Source organism: Narcine bancroftii, chromosome 11 (assembly GCF_036971445.1).
Source record: "Narcine bancroftii isolate sNarBan1 chromosome 11, sNarBan1.hap1, whole genome shotgun sequence".
Lineage (NCBI taxonomy): Eukaryota > Metazoa > Chordata > Chondrichthyes > Torpediniformes > Narcinidae > Narcine > Narcine bancroftii.
The window spans coordinates 7,078,943-7,092,997 of NC_091479.1; the positions used below are offsets into that span (position 1 = coordinate 7,078,943).

General features: G+C 51.8%; 1 protein-coding gene across 1 annotated transcript in view; it reads left to right on the forward strand.

Annotated features, from left to right (window-relative positions):
- Positions 1-14,055, forward strand: part of iqgap1 (IQ motif containing GTPase activating protein 1) — a 73,227-nt gene that overhangs the window by 9,852 nt on the left and 49,320 nt on the right. Inside the window, 3 exon segments of the mRNA XM_069902412.1 lie at positions 12,513-12,669; positions 13,076-13,153; positions 13,862-13,938. Of these exon segments, the coding sequence (XP_069758513.1) occupies positions 12,513-12,669; positions 13,076-13,153; positions 13,862-13,938 (312 nt within the window).

The window sequence follows — 14,055 nt, forward strand, 5'->3', positions numbered from 1 at the left end:
AAAAAGGTCTCCTCCGGAGGGTTTCCTGCCCCTGGAAGTGACATCCTGAAGCCTCCCATTCGTGTGGAGAGCAACTTGCACCTTGTGGCTCCTGCAGGTCTCCGATCGTAACTGGAAATGGCTGTCGCTCAAGTGGTGCCTCGCAGACCAGTGTAACAGCCAGGAAAGCCAGCTTGCATTTCTGTAGTATTTTGACTGTCCCTTTGAGCTGAAGAGATACTTTGGCAGTGTTAACGCTGAGGCAGTGTGGGAATTAGGAAACACCAAGATCCCATATACAACAGCAGACTGGTTTTAAATGTCCTTGAGAGGTAAATGTCAGGCCGAGGCCTCGAGCTATTTCGAGTGGTACTCTGCACGTTCACCTGACAGGTGCCACAGTTAACAGCAGCTGTTATAGCACCAGTGGCCGGGACCTGAGTTCAAATTCCACACTCTCCATACAGAGTTTCTACGTTCTTCCTGTGTCTGCGTGGGTTTCCTCCCATTCTTCACAGCTCCTCAGCACTGCACAGGAGCGTTGGAACGCTGCACTGGGTGTTCCTGAACAGGCAGTCCGATCCCTCCATTGTATCTGGAGGCATGGATGTCATCGAATCTTCAGGGAGCTTTCACTGCAGATTCCTGCAAACTTCCATCTTGCTCCAATTTTTGTGTGATGGGAGTGGCTCGAGGTCCATGTGGACAGATCGGGCAGTATATGGCTGATAGGCAGCTGAGTGGGTGGCTTGTGAGGAGCCCCTGTGTGCTCCCAATGCACAGCCTTGCAGTCTCACTCCCATCACAAAACACTCCCCCTCCATGTTGAACAGTCCTGGCCCAGAGACTCCCAGACGTCTGTAATCATGAGCTGATCCATCCACCCACTCAGCCCCACTCCCCAACTTTCTCCCTGTAACCCTGATGCCCTGACTAATCGAATACCTGCCTTAAATACACCCAACGACCTCACTTCCACAACTGTCTGGTATTTTTCTCAAGAGGACTTTGTCCTGGGAAGACATCAGAGGATGTTTTCAGAGTGGGAATGCACTGTCTGTTTCAGGCCTGAAGTAACAAGATCTCAGTGCTGGCCCTGGAGACAAGGGGCATTCTGAGCATCCATGGGGGACTGGACCTCCAATGCCAGTAATTCATCAGTCTCCGATGTCCGAGCCCAATCATGGGTGAGCATCACGAATTTGGCGTGATCGGTGGCGCCCCACCCCAACTCAGCTGCCATACCTGAGGCTGGTTGCTGGCTCAGGCACTAGACTGCAAGCCCAGGAGCCAGGCCCATTGTGGGCAGGTGGGACAATGTTGTCTGCACCATGGCCTCAGATTCTGGTATTTATGGATTCAGCACCCCCCACCACACCCCCCCCCCCACCCCAGCTCCCTCCACCCAGCTGAAGGGTCTGGGCCAATCAGGTTTTGTGGAGTCTGTTGTGAGCAGAAGAGGTTATGCGACTGGCACATCCTCTGAGCTCAATATGAATGACAAACTGCTGTGGGGTTTCTGTGGCTGTTTTGACACAGGATTTGTGTGGCCTGCCTACTTCCAGACCTGGCTGATTCACACCACGTTGGCCCGCGCTGACACACCACCCCATAGCTCCAGTTGGACTCCACTGGCTCAGACACAATATGGCTGGGAAATGGATCGCTTGAAACACGTTGGGCCCGATGGCCCAGCTGGAGCAGTGGTCTGGGCCTGGGAGCCAGGCTCGAGGTTAAACTGAGGGCTGTGGGCTAGGCTGGAGCGCTCATGGGGGCAGGCAGGAGTGTCTGGTGTAGTTGTTGGAGGTGTCCGAGTGAAATCGTGCACTGCCCCTTGTTCTCTGCCCCCACTATTTCGGCCCTGGTCTGGTGTGTGACTCTCTGCCCAGGAGCAATGACAAGACTGGTATCACATCGTCTTGCACTACAGTCACCTGCTGTTCCTCCAGGATCTGCAGCTTTTGTGTTTCTTTTTTAATTTCCAGAAACTTGGAAGTCAGTGGGCAATTTTTCTGAGCTGAAGCTGATTTCTTGCCTTCCCACCCCCTCTCGCTCGATCTCTGTCCCAGTCTGAAACCAGATGCTTTGCTTTGGGAAGCTAAGGTAGGATTACCAACTGCTTCACTTCTGGGACACAAGTCCATTCAGACCCATAAGGCATAGGCCCTTTGGCCCATCGACTCTGCTGGACATGTTCTTCTCCACCCCATTCTACATTCTCCCCAGTGGTGGCCAAACTTGCTTCATGTAAGTGCCACATACAATAAACTTTAGATGTTTGAGAGCTGCAAGACATGAAAAAACATTACATACATGTTTTTACTCTTACATGCACATTTTGTTACAAATATTTTATATAAATATTAAGAAATATATGCATGTAATAATATCTAATCATGAATGTAATTTTTAAACTGCTAATTTGTAATAGTTTCAATAATCAAAAAATCTAGACATACTGAGTTCAAGGCGTCAAGAGTTCTGAAGGGTGGGCGGCCCTGATCCCACTAACAATCTGTTAACTTCACTGCCCGCAACACACCCACATGCACCGCAATCGCCACCCATGCCCACTAAGACTACCATTGTGAGCACTGGTTCATATGATTCCTGTCTCAGCAAACATATTTCTGCGAGCCACACATTATATGTCAAAGAGCCACATTTGACTCTTGAGTCACAGTTTGGCCACTCCTGCCTTATACTAAACTAGAACCTATCAGCTTCGCTTTAAATCTAACCAATGACTTGGCCTCCACAGCCGTCTTTGGCACACAGAGATAACCAGGAAGTGACAAGAATCATGTGGGACAGGTGGGGAGGCTTGAATCTGCTCTGTCAGTGTGTTTGAGGAGTATGTCTCTCTTCCAGAGCATGGTACTGAAGGAGTGACGTCAGCCTTTTGAACAAAGGACTGACCATCGGGGGCTTGTGATGGGGAGACAGGCAAGAGGATTCGCTTTGACAGAGGTGGGAGCACAAGTGATTGTTGGCATAGCAAACAAGGAAGGTTTGAGGGAGAAGTGAGATTGTGGAAGAGCTGAGGTCAGATACTTGGAAAATTATGTTCAGTTCTGGTCACCTCATGACAGGAGGTTGTGGAAGCTCTGGAGAGGGTGCAGAGGATGTTGCCGGGATTGGGAAATAAATGAGGCAAGGTTAGCAGAGCTGGGGCTTTGTTCTTTGAAGCATAGAAGGATGAGTGGAAACTTGATAGAGGTCAACAAGATTCTGAGAGGCAGAGATCGGATGGACAGCCAGCACCTTTTTCCCAGAGCGGATGTAGCAAACACCAGAGTGCAAAGTGAAGGGAGAAAAGATTAGGGGAGACATCAGAGGTCATTTTTTTTTTACACAGATTGTAGGTTCCTTGAATGTCTTGCCAGGGATAGTGGTGGAGGCTGGAACATTATGGTCGCTAAGGAGACTCTTGGGCAGCCACTTTGATGAAAGAGAGTTACGAGGTAGGAAGGGTTTTGTTTATTTTAGTAAGAACATGTGGGTTGGCACACCACTCTTTCCTCTTTTCCACCCCCCTTGCCTCTCCCTCACCGCCATGTGCCCACCTGTTTCCCCTCTCCCACTTCCCCAGTACATCCACTCTCCCCCCTCCCTGGTTCACCTCCTTGCTCCCTGCCCCTCCCTTTCCTTCCGTCTGTGTGTGGACGACGCTAAGTTGGTGGAGGAGAGTAAATGATTCCCAGCAGAAGGCTGTTCATCCCCTCAAACAACCCCAGAGAGACGGCGGCAGATGCACAACCCAGCCTCTCCCGTGGGAATCCTGCCCCCACACCTAACTCCGAAACCTTAGTGGTCCACACCCAACCTCAACAGCTTGGTGTGGGTGGGCCACAGGAGGGGTTTGCAGGTGCACATCATCTTGCATCTTGTTCATCATAAAGACATGGGCTTGGTAAGGCCACACTTGGAGAACAGGGTACTGAAAGGACCACAAGTTCCCATACACTCATCTCATCAAACTGCTTCTGCCCAACGCATGGCAGAATCTGCATTGCCCCGCTCCGGCCTCCTCAGAACAAATAGAAGTGGTGTGCAAACAAATCTTCCTCCATCTGGAAGGACTGCACGGGGAAAGGGTCTTCTTGTGGTCAAGAGTGGGGGAGAAACCGGCACGGTCCCACCATTGACGTCAAGCGAGAGGCGTGCGACCAGCGGGGCGTGGTGGGCACACTCACTGCAGGCCGGACAGCAGGACGTGGTGGGGACACTTACCAACAGCTGGCCAGCAGGGTATGGCGGAGAGACTTAGTGACGGCCGGCCAGCTGGGTGCGGTGGGCACAGCAACCAGTAGGAGCTTACCATGGGGTCTGTCCCTGCCATTAGGTACCTCCACAAGCTTAAAGTAATGACAGAGTCTGTGAATGCCCTTGTTTTCTGATTTCCAACATTTTCTGTGGTCTGGCAATGGCCAGGTCCCAATGTTGCCACATTAATGAGGTACAACCTGGACTGGCATTGGAGAGGGTTAGGGATTAGTAAAAAGATGATGCTGGAGAAACTCAGCAGGTCAAACAGTGTCCTTTATGTAGCAAAGATAAAGATACAGAACCAACATTTCAGGCTTGAGCCCTTCATCAGGATAGGGATCGACATCTGAGGAATGTTTGATGACTCTTGGACTGAACTCCTTGTGTTCAGAAGAATGAGGGGGATCTTCATAGAAGCATTTTGAATGTTGAAAAGCGAGGACAGAGTAGATGTGGCAAAGTTGTTTCACGTGGTAGGGGTGTCTTGGACAAGGGGGCACAACTTCAGGATTGAAGGGCATCAATTTAAAGCAGAGAAGCAGAGAAATTTCTTTAGCTCAGGGAGTGGTGAATCTCTGGAATTTGCTGCCACGGGCCAAGTCGTTGGGTGTATTTTAGCAGACATGAAAATATCTGAACAGATTCAAAGGTTATGGGGAGAAGGCAAGGGAGTGGGGCTGAATGGAATGGTGGAATGGACTCGATGGGCCGAATGGCCTAGTTCTGCTCCTATATCTTATGGTCTAGTGGCTGGAAGAGTGCAGCACTCCCTCGGTACGGCCCTGGGACATCGAGTGGCACAGCCTAGGAACAGGCCCTTCAGCCCCTTGAGTGGCACTGCCCAGTCGCAGGCCCTTTGGCCCACTGCCCTTGCTAACCATCAGGCGCTCCTTCACCCCCATGCTGTTATGTGCCACTATCCAGATTCCACTATGTCCCTTCACTCCAGGGGTGATCCCCAGGCAACAGTTCACTCCCGACCAGCATGTATCTGTGAGATGTGCAATCGCAGGAAGAGCGTGCCAACTCCACACAGACAGGTCAGGATTGAACAAGCTGTGGGACCAGTATGAGGTGGACCACTGAGGTGGTGCTGCCCCTTGCTCTCTCATGTTGAGCACAGGAGCCATTCCCCTCCCCCCCCCCCCCCCCCCCATCGTTTAGCTGCCAATTTCCTGTCATGCCCCATTTATGAGATTGTTCTGTAACGACAAGCCAGCTGTTTATTGGTTTCCTGCGTGTGTGGGGTGATGACCCCACCCCCCGCTGCCTCATTAAACAACTCTCTGCACACTGTCACACTTCCTATGAGCACACTGTCTTTACTTTGTATCTTCCAATGTATCACACAAACTGGAGTCTGTTCAGGAAACCCTTCACTTCCTTTCCCACAGGGAAAGTTCCTGGAAAACTTTTCAAACTCCATGCAAGGGTGAATCGGTCGTGCCGATCTTCGCTCCCAAACAGAGGGGCTGTGATGGTGCACACAAACTGCACCAAAGCAACACCACGCCATCACCTCCACGCCATCTCCCCCTCCCATAAGGCAGTGGGGATGCATTTCTCAGCCTGCTGTCTGCTGGAGACTTCTGGTCCAAGGATTTGGTTCTGTGATCTGCCATGGCAACGTCCAAGACAAACCTCACTGAATGTGGAAACAGGGTTGTTGATCTCAAACCAGAAAATGGAAATTTGTCAAAAAATTCTCTTCTCTCTCTCCCTCTCTTTCTCCTGCACTTTCTCTCATTCACTCTTTCTCTCTCTCTCTCTCCTGCACTCTTTCTCTCCCTCTCACCGCCTACCCCCTCCGCCCCACTGTTGAGGGGCCAGACTGATACAATCATTCCCTTGCCTCCCGCCCTCCCTCCCCTGTGTCCTGCTGGGGCCTGGATGACAGTTTCCCTCCTGCCTCAGTAACGCTCTGGAAAAGGCATTTTAAAAATAGAAGCTGAGTTGGGCGGTTTGCGCTGGAAATTATGCCAGAGCTCAGTGCTGTTGGAACCACAGAACATGTGATGTGGCCTCTAGAGATGTTTCCGCCTTCATTGCTCCAACATACACTGACTTTATTTGACACAGAGTTGGAATTGTGGAGTCATCCTCTTCTGTGTAAATGGCTCTTCTGAGAATGGAGCTGTGCATCCCTTCTGTGGCTCCACATGCCTGTGTAGGGACCTCAGGCATACGTTGGCCACTGGCCCAGAAGGGACAGCATGGATAAGGCTGGCCAAAGGGCCTCTGAGTGCCACACGATTGCAAGTGAGAGAGATTGCTGCATGCAAATAAGCTGCCACATCGCCATACATGATGAGTCAACATTGGATTGACTCTGAGCTGCCTCCAGCCGTTCTGAGATGGTGCAAGATGAGAGAGAATTCAAATTTTGCTGTGGAAACTCAGTGCTGGCAGCTGCTGCAGTCTTGGGGTTTTGAAAATGTTTATTTTTTGTTTTTTAAAAAAAGTTTGGCAAGCGAGAGTGTCGAACTCTTCTGTTACTGAGCCATTGAGGGGCTGAAACCGAGGGGAAGGAGCCCCTCAAACAATGGAGAGGGGAGTGACGACAAGATGTACAATGGTGTAAACTGAAATGACTAACCATGTACGGAGATTGGTGACAAAGAAACTTTGACTGGTTTTCAATCTGTAAATAATTTTTGGCAGAGCCTCAAGTTTCAGGGGAGTAGATTTAGGATGGAGATGAGGAGGAACTGCTTTTCCCAGAGGGCAGTGAGTCTAGAATTCGCTGCCCATTGAAGCAGTGGAGGTGACCTCAGCAAATGTATTCAAGACAAGGTTGGATAGATTTTTACATAGTACGGGAATTAAGGGATGTGGGGAGAAGGCAGGTAGGTGGAGATGAGCCAATCATCAGATCAGCCATGATCTCATTGAATGGCGGAGCAGGGTCGACGAAGAGATTGGGAGAGGAAATGGGGTCATTGTGACCCATCCCGGGATACAACCACATGGGAACGAAGGAATGCAATGGAACCAGTGGGTGTCTTTGGCCCTCCTGCTCTGAGACCTGCAGTTGTCTCCCCACCCACAGAACTGTGCCTTATTCACCTAGGAGGGGTGGCCAGGTGATGTGCTAAAGCTCTCCACCCATTACCTTCAGCAGTCTGTGGCCAACATGAGTCTCCCTCCCCCCTCCACCTCTTCCCCAACACTGACCTGAGGGACTGCAGAGATGGGTTTATTGTTGTGAACAGGTTATGAAATTTGATGTTTGGTGACAGCAATATTGTACAGAGCAAGTTGCAAAAAGGACGATAAATTACAACCCGTAAATACAAGATTTTTTTAAATATGCCAAAAAGAGAAAGGTGAGGTCATGTCAGTGGTTCATTGTCCGTTCAGAATCTGATGGCGGAAGGGAAGAAGCTGTTTTTGTAATGTAATCAGGCTCCTGTATCTCCTTCCTGATAGTGGCAGTGAGAAGAGAGCATGATCTGGGTGGTGGGTGTCCTTGATGAGCATGGCCTGGGTGGAGAGGGTACTCGATGATAGAAGAGGGCATAACATGGGTGGAGAGGGTACTCGATGATAGAAGGGGGTATCAAGGGGATGTTCCTCAGCTTCCTGTTCAATCTTTCCACTCTTAGCTTAAATCTGTGCCCCTACCCTGGGAAGAGACTGTGACTTTATCTATGCCCCCTGATGATTTCATAAACCTCTCTGAGCCTCCCCCCTCAGCCTCCTCTGCTCTGGGAAAGAAAAATTCAGCTAAACCAGTTTCTTCTTGTCAAATGAGCCCTCCAGTCCAGCCCTCATCCTGGGGAATCCTCTGAGCCCCCTCCAACTAACTGACGGACATTGTTGTCCAGGACCCTGCCGATACCACATCAGCCTGTGACGTTCCAACACTGCTGCTGAGAAATCACGACCATCTCGAGGCCACTGGATTGCTGTGACCGCCGTGTTACTCAGCTGTGTGCATGTGACGCCACATGGTCCACCGACCCAGCCAGTCTGTGGGTGAGCGGAAATGGGGGCATCGCCATGTTACTGATCCAATTCCCCATCGGACAGTCATTGGAAACTGGTCTGAAGATGAGTCCCCAGCAGACCAGCTCCCCCAAGCCCAGGCCACATCCCCTGCGTAATACCCTTTCTCCCCAACTTCTGTTTTTAAATTGGCAACTGTTTGGGGCTTCGTCTGGACCCACCCCAAGGAAGGTCTCTGCCTCCCAGGTGACCTTGAACAGATTTGATGAGCTCTGCAGTTAGCATTTGGAAATTAACCAGAGCATGTGTTGGAGAGTTTGGTGCATGGTATTCCCCTTGGAGAACGCAGCACCAGTCTGGTGACGCATAATCCTTCACCAACCCCCCCTCCCCTACAAGTCTATTGTCATCTGATTGCACAAATACGACCCTACAAAACAGCGTTCTCCGGTCCTTGGAACAAAACATGCAGACATACAACCAGACATAATACACAGTCAGACAAACAAAGCATACGCTGGAAAATAAATATCGTTTCATGAAAAATGAAAGTATCACATGGTTAGTGTGAGAAGTTCTTTTAGGTCGTTCATCATTCTCACTGTCCGTGGGAAGAAGCTCTTCCTCAGCCTAGTGGTGCTGGCTTTGATCCTCCTGGATCTCTTCCCCAACAGGAGCAGATGAAAGATGCTGTGTGCAGGGTGGAAGGGGGCCTCACTGATTTTGTGCGCCCTCTTCAGACAACGATCCAGTAGATCACATCAATGGGGAGGAGGGAGGCTCCAGTGATCCTCTCTGCCACTCTTCTGGTCCTGTGGATTGTTTCTCTGCACCAACCGTACCGCACTGTGATTGAACTGGCCAGGACACTCTCGGTAGAGCTCCTATAGAAGGTTTACATGATGGTGGCCGGTAGCCTTGCCCACTTCAGTCTCCTCAGGAGGTGCAGTTGCTGTTGCGCTTTCCTGACAAGTGAGGAGATGTTGAATGTCCACGATAAGTGAACTCCAAAGAACTTGGTGTCTCCCCTCTCTCTACTATGGAGTTGTTGATGTGTAGTGGAGGGTGGTCGTTCCTGGTCCTCCTGACGTCCACGATCATCTTCATCCTATTCACGTTGTTCCTCTCGCACCATTTCACGAGATTTTCCACTCTCTGCAGAGCGACTCATCGTTGTTGCTGATGAGGCCGACGACTGTTGTGTCATCTGTAAACTTTAATGATTGTTGGATCTGTATCTGGCGATGCAGTCATGGGTCAGTAGTGTGAACGGGAGCGGGCTGAGATGCGCCAGTGCACAACGTGATGATACTCCATGTCCTGCTACCAATCCAGATCGAGTGGTCTTCTCGTTAGGCCCAAACCCAACCCCAAGCAAAGCTTCTGACAGGCTCAGACCCTCATTCCCATCCCAGGGAGGAGCTGTGTGTTGTCTGATGTGCCCATCCTGGCATCTGGCGATGGAAGTGGGTCCCTTCAGTGGAGGTGATCCTGCTTGAGAGTCCTCCATAGTGGGCAGCTGGGGCAGGAGGAGTTGAACGGAGGAGTGGACACAGCGAAACTCACCCTGCTGCAGCAACTCATCAGGTCGAGCAGCATCAACGTGTCAAGCAGTAACTTTTTCAGTTTCGACGAAGGGTTCTGACTCCAAACATGAGCTACACAGGAGGTCCTCCCACAGATTGTGTTTGGCTTCAAATTCCAGTGTCTGCATCTTCCGTGTGTCTCCATGCTGCAGGCTAGTTTTCACATTGGTTCCTGGTCTCCCTCTCTGAGGCCTCTGAGACCAGGAGGGGTCTGAGCATCTGGTATTGGACGGTGCCCTCTTTGAGGCCAGGAAGAGCTTGTGTGCTGGGTGAGGGAGGGCCCCCTCCCAGAAGCAGAGAGGTCTGTATACTGGGTGAGGGAAGGTGTGGGAGTGTGTCCTTTCTGAGGCCAGGGTGAGGAGGGGTGCTCTTTGAGTTGTGGCTCCACTCAAGGCCGATGGTCCTGATCTCTGGGGTGGTTAATCTGATCATGGGGCCTGAGTGGGCTGACCTCTTGCAGATCTAAATAGCCATCTGCCCAGGGTTCTGGCCCTCTTCTGCAGGAGTATCCCTGGTTGTGGTTTCTGGGGCTGGAGTCGATGTGGTCGACCACAACAATGTTTTAACTGTAAATATATCAAAAAAATTAATTTAAAAATGCAAACAAAAGAAAAATGTCATGGGGGTAACATGATCTTCAGGAAGAGGAACACCTCTCTGTGCTCCTGTGTAGCATCCAGCAGCCGTGGGTGGGTCTGCACGTGGATCCTGAAACCCCTGTGCTCCAGCAGGGATGACGAGCTGTTGGAGTGTCACTGGAAGGCGAGATGTGTCGGGCGAGTCGTCAGACTGGTTCTACTGAAGGTGTGGCTGATAAAACAAGGAGCAGTGTGTCTCCCTCAACTCCCCACACACAACCAGCCTTCCCAGCTCCAAATTCCCACAGTTGGCTCCCTCTCCTTTGCCGTCCTCCCTCCAGAGCGTTGATTGGACGGGGAGGGACGCTCCCACTGGGCTGCAGTTAAAAGTTTCCTTTTATTGGAGCAGCAGGCACGCCGACCACTAGAGAACTCTTTGTGTTCTGTATCTGGGGTTGAACAAGGAACCTGGGGAAGCTGGAGAAATAGACCAATGCACAGCCTGCTGAAGGAGCTCGGCAGAGCCACGGAAAGCAGCAGCCAGGCAGGCGACGTTCGAGGCTTGGGCCCTTCACCGGAACAAAGCCTCAACCTTGACTGGGTGCCTTGGGGCCTGCAGACTTCTTCCAGCACCCCTGCATTCCACATCTTTCCCCCTCAATCCTTCATCCACAAGCCCCATATTGCCTGTCTGGATTTCTCCCTTTACTTTAAAATTATTTTATTGACAATATTAACAGAAAAATTGAAGTCCAAATGAACAGATGTGGGAACAGCAGGTGAGGAAAGAGAAAGCAAAACACTGTCTCTCCACAGAGGTTGCCTGACCTTTGCACCATTCCTATTGCAATTGGGGCTCCCTCCACCTCTCTGGTTAATGACTGGACACTCTGCTCCCTGTCCAGGCTCACTCATGCCCTCCCCTATCTCTACACGAAGGCGTGACCCCCCCCCCCCACCCCCCTGGAGTGATGCCCTGGCCAGCAGCAGTCTGTGCTTCCCGGGGTCTCCGTCCTCAACAAGAAGAAAGCATCTGTGCAGCATTCCTGATGTTGCTAAAACCTCTTGTTCGCCACCAATGGAAGGCAGAGACGTCCCCTGTGATTCAGCTGTCTCACCTCTTCTCAATCCGACCACCTCGAGTCTCAGATCCCTGCTCCCTCACTGGGTGTAAATGCTGCAGGACCCCCCCCCCCCCCCCCCCCCCAAGGATGACTGCTACATTCCACGGGCTGCTTCTCCAGTCTTTATTCTCCTGTGAGGAGATTTGAGGAGAGTCAGGAACTCATTGTTGACACAGTGCGCTGCTAATTGGAACTGTCCGCGTGCCTAATGAGCTTAATTAAAGTACCAACATCAAGGTGCACAGATCACACACATTTCCCACAGCAACCGGCCTCGCTCCCATCTCCACCTCCTTGCCTTTTGCCTTCCACAGAGAATTGGGTCTGTAATTCACAGCCTCAGAGCAGCTGGTGTCGTCTCCCTCCTCCAAACCCATCTGGCTCCACCTAACCCAAAACACTCTCTCTCTCACACACTCACTCTGTGTCTCACTGTCATGCACTCTCAGTCCTCTATTCTCAGCTCCAAATACCTGTCCCACTTCCACGTTCCCTCTCTCCCAACAAGCCCCCTCTTCCCTGTCCCACTCTTTCACTTCCATCCTCTCCCCCGCATGTTCCCGCTCTCCTCTCCATCTCCCTTCTCCCACTGTGTTCCACCTTCACACTCCCTCTCTCCTCCCCATGTCCCCACCATTGTCTCCCTCCCCTTCCCTCATCCCACTTTTCCACCTCTCCACACTCTCTCTCTCCTCCCCATGTCCCCAGTTTCCTCCCTCCCCTTTTCCCCATCTCACTGTTCCACCTGCACTCTCCTCTCCCTTCCCTCTTACCCCATCTATGTTCCATCTCGACACTCCCTCTCTTCCACTCTGCCTTCTCCGAGAGCTCCAGTTCCATCCTCTCTCCCCACGCTTCTCCCCACCCCCTGTCCCACTAAGCTCCACCTTCTCTTGCCCACTTCCTCCTCTCATCCTGTCCACCGTGTGAACGAGGCGCTCCTCTCCCCTCAGCCGGTTCATGTCCTGTCGTCACCGTCCTGTCCGACTCTGCCCCGTGACGTGATGGCTTGCCGCCGTGTGTTGCAGGTGGATGGAAGCTTGTTTGGACGAGGAGCTCCCACCCACGACTGAACTGGAGGAAGGGCTGAGAAACGGCGTCTACCTGGCCAAACTGGGCCACTTTTTCAGCCCCAAGGTGGTGTCCCACAGAAAGATCTATGACTGCGAGCAAACCAGATACAAGGTGAGGGTCCCATCTGCTTGGCCACCTCCAGGAACAGTCCTGCACACAGAGGAACGCGCGGCAGAGTATATCTGCTGGGAGGGGATCACCAGAGTCCTGCGGCTGGGACTGACCTGGGAGGGATGGGTCCCATGTGGACTAAGTTGCTTCGACCTCTATATGTGGGGATGAAGTTGCGATAAATCCACTGCACCCCAAGAGCTGGGGCGATGTGGAACTCGCTCCTAAACTGGTCGAGGCAAAGAGATTGGATTTCATGGCAGGTGGAGGAGGGTGGGATGAGATGGTGAGGAGCAAGGGAGCTAATTGGTACCTCACTCCCACCCTCCCTCTTGCTGATTGGTGGAATTGGCCACCGGCTCCTATGCATGAGCTAATTGCCAAATGTTTCCCTCCTCTAAACCAGGCGACTGGGCTGCATTTTCGACACACGGACAACACCATCCAGTGGTTTAATGCCATGACAAACATCGGCCTGCCCAAGGTGAGTGACTCTAAGGAGGAGCGGGAAGGGTGAGGCAGTGGTGAAGAATCCTGGCCCTGCTCTGATGAGGAGAGGTTCCAACGTGATGGAGAGTGGTGTCTCCTTATCCCACCTCAGTCCACTGGTCTGTTCTCCCCTCAAAACATTCCAGGGAAAGTCCTTGGCCAGTACTCACCCCCACCTGGATTTCTGGGATTCCATCAGTCACCAGGCCACATCAAGGGGAGCCCGTCCAGGGAGTGTGCTAGTGTTTTGGAACCACAGAGTTTCCACATGCTGCTGGTTCCAGATTTACCTGCTCACAGTGTCTGGAGGAGGTGACCGGTCGGTGTGGGGGTCAGGAGCAATGCCGCTCACTACTGACATATCCGGGACGATGCACAGGAGTGCTGTGTACGTTGAGATAGATCGCAGACACACAAGGAGGACATTGGAAGCATCGAGACTACCCGTGTGCGGAGAGCCCATGAAAAAGTCAGGGGGGTTTGGCTGGGTGGTGTGTGGATTGAAGAGGCAGTTGTAGTGAGCTGAGAAGAATATAGAAAGCCGACTCCATTTTGTACTGAAGAACGAGTCAGCATGTGTGTACCGGGTAACATCCAGCTGCTACAAAGTGAGAGTTGTGCGGGTGTCGTGCGAGGGTGGCAGCTCTGACTGAGGTCAACGTGCTGATAAATCCTTTCACTGACAGTGACGTATTTGTTGCAGATCTTTTACCCTGAGACAACAGACGTGTATGACCGTAAGAACATGCCACGGTGTATCTACTGCATTCATGCCCTCAGGTAAGGGACATTCTGGAGATGTGCATCATGTGGGGCAGTTGTGCAGGGTGGGACAGGGTCATGGGGGTGGTGGAATGTCACGGGGAATTGGGCGGCCCCGCTCTTGTCCATTGACGT